The sequence below is a fragment of the Cyprinus carpio genome, chromosome B4, assembly GCF_018340385.1.
Source record: "Cyprinus carpio isolate SPL01 chromosome B4, ASM1834038v1, whole genome shotgun sequence".
In the NCBI taxonomy this organism is placed as follows: domain Eukaryota; kingdom Metazoa; phylum Chordata; class Actinopteri; order Cypriniformes; family Cyprinidae; genus Cyprinus; species Cyprinus carpio.
Genome location: NC_056600.1, coordinates 24,034,845 through 24,058,219, shown reverse-complemented (window position 1 = coordinate 24,058,219; position 23,375 = coordinate 24,034,845). Strand labels below are relative to the sequence as shown.

At 41.7% G+C, this 23,375-nt stretch overlaps 1 protein-coding gene and 1 pseudogene across 3 annotated transcripts; one reads left to right on the top strand and one right to left on the bottom strand.

The window, feature by feature from the left end:
• Positions 1-669: 669 nt before the first annotated feature.
• On the top strand, positions 670-4,781 carry LOC109108853. Of its 3 annotated transcripts, none has more exons than XM_042722432.1 (3): positions 670-1,154; positions 4,482-4,558; positions 4,715-4,781. In XM_042722432.1, exons 1-3 carry the CDS (start codon positions 863-865, stop codon positions 4,769-4,771), a joined length of 426 nt encoding a protein of 141 aa, XP_042578366.1. In that variant the 5' UTR covers positions 670-862; the 3' UTR covers positions 4,772-4,781. The 3 variants fall into 3 exon arrangements, 1 of the variants encoding a protein (XP_042578366.1); XR_006154575.1 differs by lacking the exon at positions 670-1,154 and adding an exon at positions 1,232-2,676; XR_006154576.1 differs by lacking the exon at positions 670-1,154 and adding an exon at positions 4,246-4,408.
• A 135-nt stretch (positions 4,782-4,916) lies between these two features.
• Positions 4,917-5,811, bottom strand: LOC109074004 (annotated as a pseudogene).
• Positions 5,812-23,375: the final 17,564 nt, after the last annotated feature.

Genomic DNA, 23,375 nt, shown 5'->3' with positions numbered 1-23,375 from the left:
ATATTCAATGATTATGGTAAATTGACAAAACTGAAATTAGCTAAGATGTAATTTGTGTGGTTATGGCAAATACCTAAGGAAACTTAACAAGCTTAGTCTCTGATCGTTCTTTAATTTTATACATAACATTGTAGGCTATTCGTTTTGTCAAATTAATTGTACAAATCACGAACGTATATAATTGTGGACTGACCAAATTTGTGGGACCGCATGAAAGATTTTAATAAAATTATCTGTCAGAAAGAAAGAATAAAAAATACTTCAGATGGCAAAGGAGAGGGTATTAGCTACCGCAGAGATGCTGTTTACATTAAGACAATTTGACGTACAACCGAAATAAAACATTGATTCAGCTCGACTGAAAATGATCGAGTCCTGGCCCTTTACTTTTAGGGGTTTTGAGTCTCGGCTCTTATCCGAGAATAACGAGTTATTACTCAAAACCCCTAAAAGTAAAGGGCCAGGACTCGATCATTTTCAGTCGAGCTGAATCAATGTTTTATTTCGGTTGTACCATTGACCAACCCTTGTGTGTGTGTGTGTGTGTGCAATTGCCTTGGGCCCCGAGCTACCTAGGGGCCCCCAAAATGCCCCATTAACTTGCTTAAAGATTTTTTTTTTTTTTTTCTTCGTGCAAAATAAATATATCTAAAACTCCATTTGCGAAAAATGGCATCAAATCATTAGTGTCGCAGACAGAAGGGCCCCCCCCCCACCTCACTACATTGGACTATTCCATTATTTCACTTACTGCGCATCTGCGAAAGTGACAAGGCTGTAATGCGCCAAAAAAAAACTGACGAAGAAGAAGTGATTGACAGTGATAGACAGAGTGTACAGAGAGAGAGTATTGACAGTAAAAATGAAGCGAAGCTACCCAAGCGGTGCTGAAAAAAGGAAGAAACAGGAGGAAAGCAAAAAGTTTTTAGCAAAATTGCCGAAGTTAACAAACTTTTTTGTGATGCCCGGCCCCGCTGACAATGACAACAACGCTAACACCATCACGACTGTTAGCATTGCTGCTAGCGTGGAGGAGCTACCCGTTGCCGCCGGCGCCGACAGTGCTAGCCCAGGCTGCTCAAGCGATATTGCTGCTAACGTTACATGCACGGCAATTTTACAGGATGAGGAGGATCCTTCAACTGCAGCTGCAGGGTAACAAAACTTCCGCGTGCACTTTCAGTGACAGTGATAATAATGATGACTACGTCTATGACGAAAAAGGACGACAATTCCATTTCCAATGAACAACTAATGAGTACTAGCAGTCATTCTGACCAATGTGTTACACTTGAACTTGAAGATGACCCAGCACTCTGGCCAAAACATCTCACTGACAAAGAGCGCTGCTCAATAGTGCAGAGAGGCCCAGTTCAGAGCAAGGATAGAATTTATCCTAAAAATCAAGAGGGCAGAAGATTTACAAACAGCAATTATTACCTGCAAATGAAGAATGGAGAAAAAATAAAGAGGTCCTGGCTCGTGTACAGTGAAAAAAATGACTGTGTTTTGTGCTTTTGTTGCCGCTTGTTTGGTAACCGAGAAAAGGCCACTCAGCTAAATGCAGATGGGTTTAATTACTGGAAAAATCTTTCTGCACACTTGAGACAGCATGAGAGGTCAGCAGAACACATCACAAACATGGATGCTTGGCGCAATCTTTCACAGAAACTACAAACCAACACAGCTATAGATCAGGTAAACCAAGATCTAATTGCTCTTGAAGTAAACCGCTGGAAAGAGATTTTAAGACGACTTATTGCAATTGTAAACTATCTGGCAGAGCACAATCTTGCATTTCGTGGCCACTCAGACAAATTCTTTGAGGCTGGTAATGGAAATTTTCTTGGACAAGTGCAATTAATGGCTCAGTTTGACCCAGTGATGCGAGAGCATCTGAGGAGAATTCAGGCAAAACAGCTAAGTGACACCTATTTAAGCAAGAATATCCAAAATGAACTTATTTCCCTTGTGGCAAAATGTACAACTGATGCAATTGTAGAGAGAGTGAAAACAGCCAAATACTATGCAGTAATTATGGACTGCACTCCAGACCTCAGTCACAATGAGCAGCTCTCAGTGGTGCTACGAATTGTTAATTGTGAATTATCAAAGGGTGTCTCCATCCATGAGCACTTTGTTGGATTTCTTCAGGCACTTGACACAACAGGAAAAGGCTTATGTGAGACATTTTTAGGCCAACTAGAAACACTAGGATTGGATCTTTGCAATTGTCGAGGCCAGTCTTACGATAACGGGAGCAACATGCAGGGTAAAAAGCAGGGAGTCCAAAAGAGAGTGCTGGAAATAAACAACAAAGCGTTATATGTTCCTTGTGGAAGTCACACACTGAACCTTGTTGTTGGTGATGCAGCCAAGTCCTCCGTGACGTCCATCAGCTTCTTTGGGCTGATACAGCGACTTTACAATCTTTTCAGCTCTTCAGTTCAACGTTGGAGTATTCTCAAAGAACACGTCAAGAATTTGACACTTAAAGCATTGTCAACAACCAGGTGGGAGTGTAGAGTTGAAGCTGTGAAAGCTGTTCGCTACCAGCTGCCTGAAATCGTGAAGGCATTAACTGCTTTAAAGGAGTACGCCACAGAGAAAAGAGATGCAGATGTTGTCTCAACAGCTGAAAGCATCTGCAAGGAGCTGCAGAAATGGCCTTTTGTGGTAAGTACCATTGTGTGGTACAATGTGTTGTTCCAGATAAACAAAGTGAGCAAGATCCTTCAGAGCCCCAAAGTTTCAGTTGAGAGAGTGAGAGAAGAAATCAGGGCGGTGAAAGAATATCTTCAGGAATTTTGCAATCATGGATTTAATTCTGCTAAAACAGATGCTAGGGAGATAGCAGAGAAGCTTGAGGTTGAGATGAGCTGCCCTTAGGTGCGTCAGATAAGAAAAACTAAGCAGTTTGAGTATGAGGGAACAGAGCACACTCAGTCAACTGCAGAAGAGCTCTTCAAAAAAGAGGTTTTTCTGCCTCTAATAGATACTGCTCTTGTCACAATAGAGAACAGATTTTTCAACATGGAAATCTTCTACGAGCTTTATGGATTTCTCTACTCACTCGACACAATGAGAAGCACTGAGAAGGAAGGGAAGCTGGATGAATGCTGCCACAGATTAGAGCAAAGGATGGATGACATTGATGCAGAAGATCTGAAGCTTGAGGTTAAGGGGTGCAGTTAGGTCATTCCCGCCACATGTCTCATCACCATTTGAGATGCTTGACTATATATATAAAGAGAATTTACTTGACATATATCCAAATTTGAGTATAGCTTTCAGACTCCTCCTCACTCTCCCTGTTACAGTAGCTTCGGGTGAGAGAAGTTTCTCATCACTGAAACTAATCAAAACGTACCTCAGATCAACTATGTCACAGGACAGGCTGTCTGCTCTAGCTGTTTCTCTCCATAGAGCAGGAAGTCAGGAAGTCACTGGATATGGAATCAGTGATAGCAAGATTTGCTGAGGCCAAAGCTCGCAAGGTCAGATTATAGTGATTTAGACATGACAATACAGACACTCACTCACTCACAGACACACACTCACTCACTCACACAGACACTCACACTCACACAGACACAGACACACTCACTCACACAGACACACTCACTCACACAGACACAGACACACTCACTCACTCACACAGACACACTCACTCACACACACAGACACACTCACTCACTCACACACACAGACACACTCACTCACTCACTCACTCACACACACAGACACACTCACTCACTCACTCACACACAGAGACATGCACTCACTCACACACTCACTCACAGAGACATGCACTCACTCACTCACTCACTCACTCGAAGGAAAGCTCACTCACAGACACACTCACTCACTCACAGACACACTCACTCACAGACACACTCACTCACACACACACACAGACACACTCACTCACACACACACACAGACACACTCACTCACACACACACACACACACACACACACAGACACACTCACTCACACACACACACACACACTCACTCACTCACTCACTCACTCACTCACAGACACACTCACTCTCACACACAGACACACTCACTCACACACAGTGAAGATTGGTGAAAAAATAAACAAGATAAATTAATTAAGATAAAATCACGACACACTCACTCACACTCACAGACACACTCACTAGAAGAAAAAGACAGGCAAAGACCAAAGAGAGAAGAAGAAAAAGATAGGCAAAGACCACAGAGAGAAGAAGAAAAAGACAGGCAAAGACCAAAGAGAGAAGAAGAAAAAGATAGGCAAAGACAAAAGAGAGAAGACGAGAAAGATGCAAAAACAGAGACAAGGGAAATAAAGAAATGGTCAGAAAAAAAGGGAGAGCAGGAGAAAGTCAGTGAAAGAAAAAATGTAAACATTTTAAAAGGTAAGTTATTTTTACTAAAATGATGTCTCCATAATTGATCACTTATTGTCTTGTGTGTTTCTTCTCACTTTAGTAACACAAGACAGAAGTCCAAAAACAACATGTAGCAGCAAGCAGATCCATATAGAAGATACTATCAGAACAACCAAGGTAAATGACGACCAATGACAGCTCTTCCCTGTGTAAATAGACAATACATATTATTGTACAGAGAAAATTTTATGTAAATACAATTTTTACAGAGGATACATCTGTTAAACAGAATGTTGTTCTGTGTTTTTTATTTTTCTTCTTTTTTTCTTACAGATACAACTCCAGATGTCTATACATCATTGCTGTGTGAAGACTGCTGAAGAGAAGTAACAAGTAGGGCTTTTTTTTTTTTTAAATAAGGATTGACAAAAGGAGGGAAACAAGAGATGTAGAGGGCCCCATGTCTGTGTTTGCCTTGGGCCCCAAAATGTCTAAATCCGCCCCTGGATATGTATAGGGCCGGGTCTCTTTGATTTTGAGTGACTATAGTCTCTCCACCTCAATCTCCAGTTCCCGCACGCGCTGAACGCCGGTGCCGTCTGCTGGGGACTCGGGGTTTCTCCGGACGTTGCGAAGCCAGTTGTTCTCTTCCTCTAACCGTGACATGCACTTCTCAAGCTCCAGGTATTCCCGAACCAGTTCTTGTTTAGACATATTTTGGAGAGTCTCGACGTGATACCGCTCATATGTCTCAGAAAAGTCTCTCAGCAAAAACTCTCCGCCTACGTGCCCGGGTCTGCCCATACCGTCGCTGCCTCCGCCGCCTCCCTCCTCCTCCTCCTCCTCGTCTTCGTCTTCGAAATTCTCATCTTCGCTGGCCGTGTCATCTGAGCGGATCGGCCCGGATTTCCTGCCGCCCAGCTCCGTGTTGAGGTCAGGTTCTTCGCGGTCGTGTTCCTCCATCAGGAACTGGGTGGTGTTGTATGGGGCAACGGGCAGACCTTTGGCGAACATCTCAGCACGCACCCGCGATGCACGGGCGGTCTCGCGTTCATCCAGCTCTTTCTTCTCTTCCCAGGTTAATTTGAAGTAAGGCTTCCAGCGGCGCTTCTTCTTGGAGGGTCGCCGCCGGTGTTTCTTCTTGCCCTGGCGGCCATCTGACAGCCCCTCGGTGTTTACTGTTTACCAGTGTCTCTATTTGTTCTGTCCGCAGGAAAGCCGTCGTCACTTGCTGCGTCACCAGCCTTAGGCTCCGGGTCACTCCTTTCCCGGCCGCGGCACATAGGATGTGTATCTCCAGACACCAAACCCGCACAGAGCTCCAGCTGGTTTCTTTGCACTTGTTTCGAGGAGACGACACTTGTCAGACCATCCCTCTGCCGCCATCTGCTGTCATCCTCCGGTGCAGCTTCTTCTTTAATAAGCTCCATAACTGTACACTCCCACCTGAAGGAGTGAGATGAGGGACACCGTTCTAAACTGAGGTATGAATAGAAATCAGGTTCCTGACCGCTGTTATTTAAAACAATTCACCAAACACTGAGGAAAAAGGAAAATGTTTTTTTTTAAGTGAACGAATATTTTAACATAAGAAACAGCATTAACAAACTCGCATTAAGTTAAATTTGAATTACCTCACCGTTCAGCTCCAATCTCGTGTTTGCGTTATTATGCTATCTAAGACTGTTAATGTGAACTCTTTCGTTTACTATTGACTTGATTTCTTGAACGGTACGATAACATTTTTCTCCAATGTAAACTCCAATTCGCTTCTGATACGGAGAAGACTGGGGCTTCTGAATTTATTACCTCCCCCACGTAAAGGCGCATGCGGCCATTCCTCCAGTTTTTTTCCTGCTTTGTGGGACTTGAAGTCCCGCCAGGCATTTGCACACAACAAATTTATGCCGTTAAACCTCCATTACCCACAATCCAACGACAGTTTTGGGTCCCGAGCGGGCTAAGCCCGCTCACAATTTTCACTGGATAAAAAGTTTTTTGTGCGCGTACTGTTCAATCGAAGCATTCTGATTGGTAGTTTTCGTTGTCAATCAAAGAGAAAGCTGTCCCGGTCTCTCTAGTGGACGATACCAAGTATGGCTGAAGCAGGTAGAAACATCCGCCCTATTCTACAATGCATTAAACTTTTTTCTCATATCAGAATGACAGCTTCTGTGCGTGTTCCCCGAGTGAAGGCCCCATAGTTATTTAAGGCTTTTTTTTATTGCATACATTTTTTTTAGTCAGTTCTACAAAGTGCCTGGCATCCTGCAGCATCCTACAAGTAAGATCAGCAGGACTGTAATCCTTTGTTGTGATGCAGATGGCATTTACAGGGTCAATTTCAACCATCAGCACAGAGACACTAATAAACATTTCTTATTTTCAAAATATGATAGTATATTATACAATACTGACAAAGTATCTGCACATGGCTACATTTAACCAGAATTACAATGGAACACATCATGGACATTAAATTTAATAATTAACTCCAGGATGTCTCTAAGAACTGCATTCATCTTGTTCATACAAGATTAAACCCTCAGATTTCAGAGATATGAGATTAGAACATTTCCTCTCTTCACTTCATGCTGACAAAGTGCTACCTTTGAAGCACTGAACGCTAGGTCACAATTAATTAGTTATCATTGTGTCTCAGTAGAAACATCAGTGCCAGAGTCACAGAAGGCCACACTCACAACATTAATGTACATCCAGAGATGTCAGATGGTGACCATTTCTCCTGTAAAATAGAAATTAAAATATTACAGAAATTCTCTTTTCTACACATATTTGATCAAAATACAAAGCATATGTTTGAGTGGTGACAAGCAGCAGTTGAGTCTTGAAATTCATACCAAGTCTGTCACAAGTTTTACCTCAGTTTCTGCATCTGTCAAGTGTAAATGGGATCTCCGCTGTGAACTTTGAGCCTTAAAACAAATATACAGATAAAAATATAATAAAAATAAAGACAGGTTCATTTTTATTCACTTATCAAAATCTTTACTGGTGGAAATAATACAAGATGAATGAAGAAAATATTTTACAGAACACACACACACACAAAGATAAAAATAAAAAATGTATAATGACATTTAAAGACATACCATTATAACATATATGGCTAATTTTTCTGGAGATCAAAATGTTTATATTGGTGCTATTTCTTCAATTCTTAAATCTTTTCTATTTTTTCCTATTTATATTAATATTTACAAACTGAAACCATGCAGCATTCTGTCTCTATTTCTTATATTGCTCAGTTTTGACAAATAACATGCTCTTTTTTGGCTTTTATTTTATTTGGCTTCCTTATGTTTGCAGTTGCAAGGTTTTCAACCACCTCTAGTCATTGCATGATGCTCTGCATGTCCTCTCTAAGTTTCTGTAAGGCTAGAATAATCTGCTGCTGCACCTGGCTGTTCTGTAACCTGTCAGGCCCACCCTTAGAATCGTCTCTGCCTCCTTGCCCTGAACCAGCCCCTGAGGCAAGCTGCATACAAGTTTTTGTTGTTGTTGTTGTTGTTTTCTCAATGTAGGGGATACCATCCACACTTTTGAGACCACCCTGGTCTGTTTGCACTAATAATGTGGTGATAAAGATATTTTGAGTGAATTCTGCTTCAGACCTGAGGGCAATTTCATTTCTTGAGTATATACCAAATCAGCATATTAGAATAATTTCTGAAACTAAAGACTGCCGTAACGGCTGCTAAAAATTCAGCTTTAGGAATAAATTAAGTTCTTTATTTAAATTAAAATAAATTATTTAAAAATATAACAAACTTTTTAAATGTAAAATTATTACAATATTGCAGTTTTATTGTATTTTATTCAAATAAACACAGTCTTGGGGCGTATTACAGAAAGATCCTAACTTTAAACTCTTATCTTATCTGTTTAGGTAACCATGGTAATTTCAGTAAGTACCATATTTAGGACAAAAGTTATTACAGAACAGCATTTCCTAAGTGTATTATCTTATCTTAACTACAGATTAAGGGGGTATTACAGAAATCTCTCAACTTGACAAAAAATCCTAAAAACTGTCTTACAAAACGCCACATGGCTGTCTTCCAGTGACCCGTGTGAGTGATAACACCCTGTCGTGAGGCCAGCACAAGTGAGGGCCTATACCTGACACAGAATACACTGGGTAGCATATTCCAGCTGGGCATATGCTAGCTGGCTGCCTGCTCATAGGAGGACTTACAAAGGCAGGTATCAACCGAGAGGTGGTGATACACATAAATTCTGAGGTACCCATCCCGCAGGGTGGAAGTTTCAACGACAGAACTGGCAAGGTGCTTGCCAAGGGAAAGACACATGCTACGAAGAGACTTACTGTGGAAATACACACGTGGGTTTGCCCAGAAAAGGGGAATATCAACACATGGAGGCACCTAGTCCCACACAGGGCCGACCGATAGGGCATGCCCGCAAGTGCTGGACATCAACAGTGCTGGAGGAACCCAGGGTTCTGAACTGAGGAACTCACCTGAGGGGAATAGCGCATGCATCCAGTCCATGGAGTGGAATGGTGCAGCAAGTGGATCGACACCGAGCAGGTTCTTACTGGCCCGAAGGGGCGAGTACCAGGCAGGACACGGGCTCTAAACGGAAATCTCGCAAACGTGTTAGGTGTCACCCAGCCCGCAGCTCTACAGATGTCTAATAGCGAGGTGGCATGCGCCAGCGCCCAGGAGGAGGCTACACTCCTAGTTGAGTGAGCTCTCACCCCTAGGGGCCATGGCAGGTCTTGAGCCTGATAAGCCAGGACAATAGCATCCACTATCCAGTGGGATAATGCTTGGAGACAGCCTTTCCCTTCTGCTAGCCTCCATAACAAACAAAGAGCAGGTCTGAGGTCCTGAAGCACTGAGTTCTGTCTACGTAAGTGCGGAGCGCACGTACTGGACAGAGCAGCGCCAGGGCTGGGTCTGCCTCCTCTGGGGGCAGCGCTTGCAAGTTCGCCACCTGATCTCTAAAAGGAGTGGTGGGAACTTTGGGCACGTATCCAGGCCGGGGTCTCAAGATAACGTGAGAGTTGGCCAGCCCGAAGTCCAGGCACGCTTCATCAGCTGAAAATGCCAGTGCTGAAGCGTTCTCATATGGAGCAACCCGAGTGGTATTACTGCCGCTGCGGATGCCATATGCCCCAGGAGCCTCTGAAACAGTTTCAGTGGAACCGCTCTCTTGCCCTCGAATTGACTATTCAGCAGTGACTGTGCACGCTCGCTCATAAGCTGCGTGAACATGGCGACCGAGTCTATTTCCATACCGAGAAAAGAGTTCCTCTGCACAGGGGAGAGTTTGCTCTTTTCCCAGTTGACCCGAAGACCCAGACGGGCGAGGTGTCTGAGCACCAGATCCCTGTGCTCGCACAACCACGCTCGAGAGTGAGCTAGAATCAGCCAGTCATCTAGGTAATTGTGGATACGGACACCTTGTTCCCTGAGAGGAGCCAGGGCTCCCTCCGCAACTTTTGTAAAGACATGGGGAGAAAGGGCCAACCCGAATGGGAGAACCTTGTACTGATATGCCTGCCCCTCGAAAGCAAACTGAAGAAACGGTCTGTGTCAAGGAAGAATGGAGACATGAAAGTACACATCCTTCAGGTCGATTGTTGCAAACCAATCCAACGGACGAATACATTCGAAAATGCGATTGGGCGTTAGCATCTTGAACGGAAGTCTGTGTAGAGCTCGGTTCAAGGCACGCAAGTCCAGGATTGGCCGTAACCCACCTGTTTTCTTGGGTACTATGAAGTAGGGGCTGTAAAAGCCGGACTTCCAGCTGGCTGAAGGGACCGGTTCTATCGCGCCCTTTGCCAGCACGGTCGCGACTTCCGCACGCATGACAGGAGCATCCTTGCCCACCATTGTCGCGCGAATACCCCGAAACCTGGGGGGACGCCGGGCAAACTGAATCGAACTACAGGCGTACCCATAGAGGGGCAGCGAGGCGGAACGGACAGCTTTGGCATGGGAGGCATAGCGTCCCTTAGCGGGGGCGGAGTGCAAGCACTCGTCTGATTCCGAGTGGCAAAGAGGGCATGAGAAGGCAATGCGTTCTTGAGCCGGCTCTGCGTGGAAACTGGCAAGGGGAGAGGGGAATGAGAGCAGCGAGGAAGCACGTCGCCAACTGTCATCCGCGGCACAAAAAGAAAAAGAGGACAAAGGATTCTCCCCCGGTCCTCCTCCAGGGCAAGGAGTGGTCCTGCTTCCATCTCCTGATAAGTTGACATCCCCAACTCTGGGTCGCCCGTCTCAGGACGCTGCTTGGCCTAACGCTTGGCAGGTTTAGGGGCAGAGACAGGCTGCGCTGCCCTTCTGCGGCCATCTCCTCGTTGCGGCCGGGGTGAAGGCTGCTGCTGTGGCCGAGCAGGAGTGGAGGAGACCACAGGGGGGCGCCCTCGACGACGAGCAGTGGCAGTGGCAGTGTGGAGGCAGCAGCGGGATGAGAACTTACAGGCCTTGAAGGGAAGCTTGGGACCACCACGCCATGCGGAGGTGCTCTGAGGACACAGTTGCATTGCAACAGAGTGCTCCATTGGGGGAATCCCAGCATACCCCTTGGCCGCTCTGCCATCGAGGGCAGTGAAGGCGGAGGAAGCACCAGAACGGTTTCCGGCAGTTGAAGGTGCCTTCCATGAACTAGTCACTTCCTGGTGCACTTCCGGGAAGAAAGGAACCAGCGGGGGGTGCTGGCGATCAGCACGAGCAGCCCCCAGGAATCAATCATCCAGCCTCGAGCACTCAGGAGAGGGTGGAGGATTCCACTCAAGCCCGATGCTCTCAGCTGCCCGGGAAAGCACGGCCGTCAATTTGGGATCAGACTCGGGCAACGCTGGCACTCCCGAGGGAGGCAACGCAGCCGATTCCTCATCTCCCGAGGACTCAAGCCCGCCTTGTGATATGGCGATTGACATTAGGTCTTCCTCCTGAGCCCCGAATGAGATGTCAGGAGCCTGAGAGGGTCCAGCAAACTCATCCGGAAACTCAACCGGCTGCGGCGTTTGTGAGGGGGGTGTGGCCCGAGAAGGCTGGCTCATCGGGGAAGCCCACACGGTAACCCTCAGATCACCCTGGCCACCAGCCGAAGTAGCCTCCTTACGAGAAGAGGAGCTAGAATGGGGTGTGGCAGAGGAGACTCTATACCTTTTAAGGTAATCGAGTCTCGATCTTAATGCCGAGATGGTCATGTCCCCGCAATGAGTACATGAGTCATCCACGCCGTCATGAGGAGCCATATATCGACCCACCCAGAAACACACGGGCGGAATGACATCTTCAAAAAGACGCAAACACAACACGTATACTCTTTTAGGAATAGGAAATAGCTCTTTCAGTGATGCTGAAGTGCTCAGGGGAACGAGGGAGCTGAATGCAGGAAGCTCAGACGAACCGCTGAATCGCTCCGTCACACCAACACCAGCTGACTCGCTTGTAAACACTCTGGTGAAAGCAGCAAGCGAGGTGCTCGGCTCCAAAGCGAAAGCTTGAATGCGAGTTGCTTGTGCTGCTACTTATATACCCACACAGTGGGGCAGAGCTCACGATGCAAATCCCGCAGACCAAGGTACATTGTGTACCATTGGCTCATTTTGTTACCACTCGAAGGTGATTGGGCTCTCGGGCGAGACCCCATTCGTCAGTCTCTTTCTGACATAACGTGACCGACTGAAAGGGAACTGCAACCAGCATTACAGAGACCAACAAAGCGTCACGGAGCATTACCAGTTATAGTGCAAGTGACTAATGCCTTATGTTTTTTTGCAAAAGGCGATTTTCAAAGTGAAGTAGCTTCTATTATTTTGATTACCTCATCAGCAGATAGCTCAGTGTCGGTTGCTTGGTAACAGACCTGAGAGTAATTTGCAGAGCTTGATAATGCAATTTAAGATTTCCTAATTAGAAATAAGATACAGCTTTGTGAGATAGGATAAGAATCCCAAATAAAGTTAAGATTTGCTTCTGTAATATGAATTTCTGAAAAATCCTAATTTAACCTATCACATCTTAAATTAAGACCTAAGATAAGAAACTTTCTTTAATACATCCCTTGGTGAGCAAAACTTGTTCTTATGTATATGTTAGTCTTAAGGTTATCTGTAAGCTAGTGTTTTTCAAAACACTGATTTGGATTTGGAAGATATATTCTGCCAATATGGATCAACAATTTTGATGACATAATTTTTGCACTTTTTGTCCAATCAAATGCTCTTGAAGATCTGAAGCATCCAACTCTTAAAAGACACTAAAGCTGCTGAAATCGGTCACTTAGGTCCAGAGACAATATTGCAGAGCAGATCATATGTGGACCACAAAATGTATCCAACCCATTTGAATTCTACTCAGAATGCTATATTTTAAAGAGCAATGGAGGAGATGAAACATCAAACATTACACTGATTCTTAAGACGTGGGACAAAACATGTCCTGCAATTGTAACTGCTATTAGGTTTAAAATGTTACGGGGGATTAATAAGAGAATATATTTAACACAATTATCCTCTTAAATTTAATTTCATCATTATTAAATCAAATCTATGACACTTATTGTCTTCTCACTTCATCTGAATCAGTGTCCACAGAGAAAGGTTCAATCATTCATCTATTATAAAATAGATAAAAAAATTTATAAGGATAAAAAAGAGCGGTAACACTTTACAATAAGGTTCCATTAGTTAATGTTAGTTAATGTATTAACTAACACGAACAATGCATTAATTACAGTATTTATTAATCTTTGTTAATGTTACTTAATAAAATAGTCATTCATTGTTAGTTCATGTTAATTAACTAATGTTAACAAGCACAACCTTTAATTTAACAATGCATTAGTTAAAGTTGAATTTAACATTAAATAAGATTAATAAATGCTGTAAAAGTATTGTTCATTCTTAGTTCATGTTAACTAAAGTACTCAACTAATGTTAACAAATAAAACTTATTGTAAAGTGTTACCAAAAGAGCTAGATTTATCAAAAGCAACACTTAAAAATATCTCATATCAAAGCAAGGTTGTTTTTCAGTGACACATGCATGTTTCATAAGTGTCCCCACTTTTAGTCAACATTGTCAGACATTCATTAAAATGTAAAAAACAAAACAAAAAAACAATTAGGGTATATCAGGGGCAGCTGTCGCTCTAAACGACCCCTTTGCCACATTCCACCTCTGCAAAGTACATCAGTGTCAGACAGGCTCTGGTAAGTTTTATGGTTTTAGAATATTTTAAATCCTAATGTTAATATTTCCTTGCACAACCATGATATGTCAATACCATCTTCCGATTTCTGAGGAAATTATTTGAAATATTTAGATAATTTTATTTTCCTGAAGTAGGTTCTATTAGCATCTAGCATCAACAGAATACAGACAAACAAAATAACAAAACAAAATGGCTAATATGAACTCCATTTGTTTTGTGAAAGAAATGCCAAATTTGTCAACACCGTCAAATGTCACCACCTTAAGATTTTCTTTCTGACGGTGATGACAGGCCAATGATGGAGTTGACATTTATTGTGAAGTCATCATATTCTTTTTTGTGGGTTTCAAGTCATTTTTAATTATATTAAATATAAAATAGTGTTACATTTTTCCAATAATATATAAATACTAAATATGTGACCTAACTGCATATATTGCTTTTGTGGATTAATAGTCATCACTTCTAGCAGAGTTAGGGTTGAGGGAACATAAGGCTGAGGGAACACATAACACTAGATAAAACATCTATTCAATACAGTTTGTTTGTATACTGATAATATGTTCTGATCATTTTTGAATCATCTGTTAGGATGTTTAAATCTGAATATTAAGATCCTGGTGAATGTAAACGGATTGTTTTAATAAAACAACTTATTGTTTTATTTGTTCATTTAACTGTTTTTAAGTGTTACCATAGTAGATGCAAAGCAGAAATACTGTTCTGAGATTAAAGAAAATAGATCATTTGTGTTCCAGTGATATATCAAAATACTTAAATGTGAATCTTGAATAAAAGCTTTATAAACAATAACACTCACTGTTTGTTGTGTTTGCTTTAATACAATAATTTATTGATTCAATGTATTTGATTGTTAAAATGACTACAAATTCAGGTTTTCATCACCACCATCAAATGTGTCAACTTTGTCAGGTCTGTCATCTCTGTCAGATGAATAATTTGATAATATTTCATTATGATATTTTATATTTGTTCTGGAATTGTCGGACACATATGAAAGTGTAATCTGTCTGCTAACATGAGAATGTGTTTTGAAATGTTAAAAATTTGATTGCTGTTAAAGATAAAGTTAAAATTATATTACACAGTCCAAGGTAAATAGCACATTTTGATTAAAAAAAAGAGAAAAGTTGGGAGGTTGCATCACAGCATAGCTCAGTAGCTTAGTACATATAAGATACATAAATGTAGTTTCATTTGTCTGAGTACAAGGTTTCATTTAATTTTGCACTGTTTTGTCCCACTTCTCAAGAATCAGTGATTAGACATCCTCTGCATTATGAACAGCAATGATGTGAAGAAGAGATAACACCAGTGCCATATGCACAATCATGGAAAAAAAAAAATCTTTCTGAAAGTGATTCATGGAAAAGTTCATTTATTTCAGTAATTCAACTCAAATTGTGAAACTCGTGTATTAAATAAATTAAATTAAAGTAGTTTAAGTCTTTGGTTCTTTTAGGGTTAGGGTGATTTTGGCTCACATTTAACAAAAACCCACCAATTCACCAATCTCAACAAATTAGAATATGGTGACATGCCAATCAGCTAATCAACTCAAAACACCTTCAAAACTTCAAGGTCTGTCAGTTTGGTTCACTAAGCTACACAATCATGGGGAAGACTGCTGATCTGACAGTTGTCCAGAAGACAATCACTGATACCCTTCACAAGTAGGGTAAGCCACAAACATTCATTGCCAATGAAGTTGGCTGTTCACTGAGTGCTATATCCAAGCATGTTAACAGAAAGTAGAGTGGAAGAAAAAGATGTACAACCAACCGAGAGAACCGGAGCCTTATGAGGATTGTCAAGCAACATCGATTCAAGAATTTGAGTGAACTTCACAAGGAATGGACTGAGGCTGGGGTCAAGGCATCAAGAGCCACCACACACGTGTAAAGAAATTTGACTACAGTTGTCTTATTCCTCTTGTTAAGCCACTCCTCAGGCGAGATCCCAATTCGTCAGTCACTGACGTAATGTTGAGGGTGACTGACTGAAAGGGAACCAACATTTCTTTAGCATAATATAACATAATTCATATTATATAAATAATACTGCACACCTGTTAAATGTTTCAAATCTAAAATATGCTGTAATATTGTGTAGCTTAGAGAAAATATAAGCACAGGCTCATAGGCTTGACATTTATCCTGCTTGAATTCGTTCTAAGAAACACATAACATCATAAGTACACAATTTTCATCTGTGAATATTAAATATTTTAACTCAATATTTTTCTTTCATTTTCCCCGACTGCAGACGTCAAATGTAACACATCGGTGAGGCAAAGCTGACGCCTATTTACGAAAATGTGCTTTGATGCATTAGTTTGATAACTTGTGGTTAAAGCATCACTCAGCGGTCAAAAGCTGCAAATGCACTTTGCAGACGCGGCACCCACGGTAGTAAAAAGCTCATTCTGGTTGGCCACCTACTGTAAATGCACACATGATATAGCTTAATCACAAAGACATACTACAACTGTATACCATTACTCCTTTAATAAAATTCAGTGTGAATATCCCAAATTCCTGCCACAATACCACGGTGTAGTGAATGTTACTACAGTAAATCCATGGTAAATGATGGAGATTTGTAGATTGAAAAGCCTTCTGACTGTCTCGTTACACACAGCATTTCTCCTGTTTTGCTCACAGAGTCATTTGTGTTCATTGCTGAATTCAAGTGCTTCACACTGGATCTCACAGCACTGCTTAATGCTCGCGTGACCGAATAAACGCATCTGCTCTAGTGAGCTTGCGCCACGCGGCAGATTGAACTTTGATCCGAGCGGATAAACTGTCCTTGTGACATGATTCAAATGAGTCATGCTGTTTCGTTCCGCTTTTGGCACATAAACATTTTATTGAACATTTCCTAACTGGGGATATTCAAACTTTTTAGGGGGTGCCTCTCTCTCTCTGTGAATGTCTGCGGGCAACACTGCCTTCAGCAGTTCAAAACAGCTGACCAAAGCGAATTTTCTGGGGGGTTTCATTTTGGCTCCTAAACACCTTTGAGCTTCCATTGGTCCGAGGCAGTTATGCAATCGGTGGGTGTGTTCTGAAACTCCACCTTCTTTGAAGCGCAATTTTTTTTTTCCTGGTTCATTTCTCATTCCACTTAAGTCTGACAGGAGAACAATACTCTCAGCCTCAGACGTCATGCTCACAGACCATTGGCTAAATGTCTGATGCATATGGGAAACAAAAGTGGAAACACTTCAGGAGTGTCGAAGTCGTCACCGGATTGGTTGAATTCTACAGGATTTCTGGGAGACGTGTGTGTCGCATTCCACCTGGAAACAAAGATGCCGTGGCACCAAACTCCCTCATGAAAGAAGAAAGCCGTAGTGTTTATAACTGTGATGACGAGCTCTTATCAGAATCAACTAAACACTGGAGTTTCAAAAGTATGTGAAATATTTAAATTTTGCGGCATAGAATCTTTAAAATACATCCAAGAGTTTCACATACCAGTCTGTTATTGTGGCGACATTTCCATGCCCTGAAACGTGACGCTGAACGAAACAAACTGTGATTGGTTGGTTGTGTCGTTCAAATGGCCGCATGGGCAGTCCTAGACCAATGAAAGCTGCCATAAATTCCAGACCTTCAGCGATACTAGGAGAACAACATCTCCTGAAGAGCGTATGCTCTTTTGTGTCAGCTGCTCTGTGCTGATGCACTGTTTTCTTTCGAACCAAAGCGTAAATACATGTAAAAAATGTATCCTTGTGGCGTGATACAGAAGAGCAAACGCCACCTGCGTACTGCTCAGATTTGTCAAAATGATGCTACAATGATTTGGAGAGACACAGAGGAAAGGAATTGTTGAATAAAGTCATTATTTTTGTTTTCTTTGTGTACAAAAAGTATTCTCGTCGCTTCATAACATTACGGTTGAATCACTGATGGCAGATGGACTATTCTGACGATGTTTTTCATACTTTCCTGGACCTTGACAGTGTTACTTACTTGGCAGTCTATGGGACAGTCTCAAGCCTCCCGGTTTTCATCGAAAATATCTTAAATTGTGTTCCGAAGATGAACAACGCTTTTACGGGTTTGGAATGGCATGGGGACAGGGCCGGCGCTAGCCATTTGGGTGCCCTAAGCACAAATGCTTGGTGGTGCCCCCCCCTCCCCAACCAACCACCCACCAACCAAAGAAATAACTACCATTCAGAATTTCTTAGTTAGGTTCTCTTTACTTCCAAAATAACTGCTGCAAATGAATAATTGGAACTGAACAATGTAAACACAGAAAGTTAAAAGTGCAAAAAAAGTTTAGTGCAAATAACAGTATAAGTGTATGAATTTTATGAAGTATGAATTTTGCACATTTTAAACTGCAAATAGCCATGGAATTATACACAGTACACACACATATATCATGTAGACACAAACTTTTATTTTGGATGCAATTAATCGAGATTAATCTTTTCCCAGCCCTAATAATTTGACAACTCTGTGAATATGAAAATATACAAACACTGAGATTGTGTTTTTTTTTTTTTCTAATTGCAGTTTCACCCACAGATGTCGCCCTTGGCCGAACCTCTTGAAAATGACCGCATGCCATAGTACAACAACGAAAAACAACTCCAAAATCCGCTGTTCAGTTTCGCGCTGCCTCCGCTGCCGGTGTGAAAGCAAAATAGCCGCACGCTGCTTCCACTCTGCCTACCTGCTGCTAACGCGCTGCTTCTGCTCTGCTGCCGCTTGCAGTGTGAACCCGGCGTTAGGGGTGGAGTAACCCTTTAATAGGTAGCCAGTGCAGAGACTGTAAAATTGGGGTAATATGATCATATTTTCTTGACCTGGTAAGGACTCTAGCCACTGAATTTTGGACTTCCTGTAGCTTGTTTATTGAAGATGCAGGACAACCACCTAGCAGTGCATTACAATAGTCCAGTCTATAGGTCATGAATGCATCTAGCTTTTCTGCATCAGAAACAGGTAACATGTTTCGTAGCTTGGCAATGTTTCTAAGATGGAAAAATGCTGTTTTTGTAACATGGGAAATGGGATTTACAAAAGACAAGTTGCTGTCTAATATAACACCCAGATTTTTGACTGTAGGGGAAGTAACAGTAAATCCATCTAGTTGCAAATTGTAATCTACGAGATTGTGGGTACTGTTTTTTGGCCCAATAAGTAATATCTCTGTCTTATCCAAATTAAATATTATTGGTCATCCAATCTTTTACATTTTTAACATACTCTGTTAGCTTAGATAATTAACAGTGGAAACTAATCCTGTGTTTTCTAATAATTTTACCAAGGGGCAACATGTATATTGAAAATAGCAGAGGACCTAGGACAGATCCATGTAGCACTTCATATTTTACTGGCGATAAATGAGATGACTCCCCATTTAAATAAACAAAGTGGTAGCGATCGGACAGGCAGGATCTAAACCATCTTAGAACCTGCCCTTGAATACCTTGTAATCCATCTATGAGCATGTCATGATCTATGGTATTGGACGCAGCAGTAAGATCAAGTAAAGCTAGCATTGAGATGCTGCCTTGGTCTGACGCAAGAAGCAAATCATTTGTAATTTTAACAAGTGCAGTTCCTGTGCTATGGTGGGGCCTGAAACTGAAAAATCTTCTTAGAGATATTTTTTTTTTTTTTTTTTTTTTTGCAGGAAGGAGCACAATATCTACAGGTGCTGGTCATATAATTAGAATATCATCAAAAAGTTAATTTATTTCATTAATTTCATTCAAAAAGTGAAACTTGTATATTATATTCATTCATTACACACAGACTGATATATTTCAAATGTTTATTTCTTTTAATTTTTTATGATTATAACTGACAACTAAGGAAAATCTCAAATTCAGTATCTCAGAAAATTAGAATATAAATTAAGACCAATACAAAGAAAGGATTTTTAGAAATCTTGGCCAACTAAAAAGTATAAAAATGAAAAGTAGGAGCATGTATAGCACTCAATACTTAGTTGGGGCTCCTTTTGCCTGAATTACTGCAGCAATGCGGTGTGGCATGGAGTCAATCAGTCTGTGGCACTGCTCAGGTGTTATGAGAGCCCAGGTTGCTCTGATAGTGGCCTTCAGCTCTTCTGCATTGGGTCTGGCATATTGCATCTTCCTCTTCCCAATACCCCATAGATTTTCTATGGGGTTAAGGTCAGGCGAGTTTGCTGGCCAATTAAGAACAGGGATACCATGGTCCTTAAACCAGGTACTGGAAGCTTTGGCACTGTGTGCAGGTGCCAAATCCTGTTGGAAAATGAAATCTGCATCTCCATAAAGTTGGTCAGCAGCAGGAAGCATGAAGTGCTCTAAAACTTCCTGGTATACGGCTGTGTTGACCTTGGACCTCAGAAAACACAGTGGACCAGTACCAGCAGATGACATGGCACTGAAAACCATCACTGACTGTGGAAACATTACACTGGACCTCAAGAAACGTGGATTGTGTGCCTCTCCTCTCTTCCTCCAGACTCTGGGACCCTGATATCCAAAGGAAATGCAAAATTTACTTCCATCAGAGCACATAACTTTGGACTACTCAGCAGCAGTCCAGTCTGACAGTCTGACGCTGTCTGTTGTTCAAGAGTGGCTTGACACACGGAATCCGACAGCTGAAACCCATGTCTTGCATATGTCTTTGTGTAGTGGTTCTTGAAACACTGACTCCAGCTGCAGTCCACTCTTTGTGAATCTCCTCCTCATTTTTGAATGGGTTTTGTTTCACAATCCTCTCCAGGGTGCGGTTATCCCTATTGTTTGTACACTTTTTTTCTATCACATCTTTTCCTTCCCTTCACCTCTGTGTTAATGTGCTTGGACACAGAGCTCTGTGAACAGCCAGGCCTCTTTTGCAATGACCTTTTGTGTCTTGCCCTCCTTGTGCAAGGTGTCAATGGTCGTCTTTTGGACAACTGTCAATTCAGCAGTCTTCCCCATGATTGTGTAGCCTACAGAACTAGACTGAGGGACCATTTAAAGGCTTTGCAGGTGTTTTGATTTAATTAACTGATAAGAGTGTGGCACCAGGTGTCTTCAATATCGAACCTTTTCACAATATTCTAATTTTCTGAGATACTGAATTTGGGATTTTCCTTAGGCCCCATTTACACTGCATGGTTCAAGTGACCCAATTCCGATTTTTTCTTCTCATGTGGCACAGATCGGATATGACCGGTGAACGTGTAAGCAGGAAAAAACCACATGGATTCCGATTTTCTCAGATCGGATTTAGGCCTCATTCATATGTGGTAATAAATCGAATATGAATCGTATACGTGCATTTGCGTGTGCCATGTAAGCAGACAAATCGGATATTCCCCAGTAAATGCGAGTCGTACGTCATTAAAAAAGTGATGTTAACTCAGGTGGACGCCACCAACTGAGATCACATGACTTATTATAAGTGCGATGGAGGACGAAGGATACACACAGTGGAGGTTTCATGTCTTTTAAGTCCTCTTTTTTTCTCTGCCGTACGAGACCAATGTTTTGCTGATTTTTTTGTTGACTTTTCAAAATATTGTGGAAAGCAAAACACTGTATAATTTTATTTGCATCTGTACCCATTGTATTTCGTGCTGTTTTACTTCCTTTTCTGGGTCAGAACGTCTACGTTTGGTAGTTTCAGCAGTGTATAGTATAGGGTAAATGCAAAAATCGGATACTGGTCACTTTTAAAAGATGATGTAAGCGGGTCGTCAGAAAAATCGGATATAGTCAGAAAATCGGATTTGGGCATCAAGACCTGCAGTGTAAATGCAGCCTTAGTTGTCAGTTATAAACATCAAAATTAAAAGAAATAAACATTTTAAATATATCAGTCTGTGTGTAATGAATAAATATAATATACAAATTTCACTTTTTGAATGGAATTAGTGAAATAAATCAACTTTTTGATGATATTCTAATTATATGACCAGCACCTGTATATCAGTAAGATCGATTTCATGCAATATAATTAAATCTAAAGTCAAAAAAGTGACGTGACATACAGCCAAGTATGGTGACCTACGGAGCCCCGCACATGGCATGCAGGAAAAAATAGTAGGCTAAATCATGCACACGATTTACTAATTCGTTCCCTCAATGTACTAAAACGTGCACATGATCACTATTGCGTTCCCTCGATTTACTATTTCGTTCACTCGTTTATAAATTGTGCTCACGATTTACTAATTCATTCCCTCGATTTGCTAAATTGTGGGCACAGTTTAGCAAATCGAGGGAACGCAATAGTAAATCGAGGGAACGCAATAGTAATCGTGTGCATGTGTTAGTACATTGAGGGAACGAATTAGTAAATCGTGCGCACGATTTATTTATTTTTTCTTGCATGTCATGTGCGGGGCTCCGTAGTGACCCATACTCAGAATTCGTGCTCTGCATTTAAACCATCCAAAGTGCACACACACAGCAGTGAACACACACACACACACCGTGAACACACACCCGGAGCAGTGGGCAGCCATTTATGCTGCGGCGCCCGGGGAACAGTTGGGGGTCCAGTGCCTTGCTCAAGGGCACCTCAGTAGTGGTATTGCCGGCACGTGACTCGAACCCACAACCTTAGGGTTAGGAGTCAAACTCTCTAACCATTAGGCCATGACTTTCCCTCATATCTAGCGTATGATCAAAATGATGCGTGGGCCCAGTGACATTTTGCTTGGCTCCAAAAGAGTTTATTAGTTCAGTAAACACAAGTCCTAATGTATCATTTGTATTATCAACGCGGATGTTAAAATCTCCGACAATTAGCGCTTTATCAATGGTAACCAATAGGTCTGAGAGGAAATCTGCAAATTCTTTAAGGAATTCTGTATACGACCCTGGTGGTCTATACACAGTAGCCAGAGCAAGAGATAAAATAGATTTCTTTTGCATATCTGACAGTATAACATTAAGCAGAAGTATTTCGAAGTTAAACCTGTATCCTGTTTTCTGGGTAACATTGAGAATATCACTATATATTGTTGCAACACCTCGGCCACGACCAGTCTGACGGGGCTCATGTTTATAACAGTAGTTTGGTGGAGTAGACTCATTTAGACCAATATAATCATTTGGTTTTAGCCAGGTTTCAGTCAAGCAGAGTACATCGAAACTATTATCTGTGATCATTTCCTTAACAATAACTGCTTTGTGTGTGAGTGATCTAATATTTATGAGCCCAAACTTTAAAAATTGTTTTTGTTAATTTTATTTTACATTTTTCTGGTTTAATCACGATTAGATTTTTTCTAGATCCTCCATTAAATTGAAAATAAACCTTGACCTGACGAGATCCAGGGTCCTGTATGACCCATATCATCATGAAGGGTCATTAACACCATGTCTCTCAATGTGGTGGGCAGTGCCAAATGATAGTTTACTAATTAAATACTTTGTTCACTTTGAAGTATACTCTCAGTAAACTACTAGTTTAGTAGTTTTATACTGCAAGTATACTCATAAGTTTTCTTTAAGTGAACTTTACATCATACTTTAAGGATACTACTATGTTCCTATTTAGGTTTTAATTTGTATATATTTTGTTATATGAATATCTGAACATACAAGTGAAAGTGACGTGACATACAGCCAAGTATGGTGACCCATACTCAGAATTCGTGCTCTGCATTTAACCCATCCAAAGTGCACACACAGCAGTGAACAACTGCGGTGCCCAGGGAGCAGTTGGGGGTTTGGTGCCTTGCTCAAGGGCACCTTAGGTGTGGTATTGCTGGCCCGAGACTCAACAGC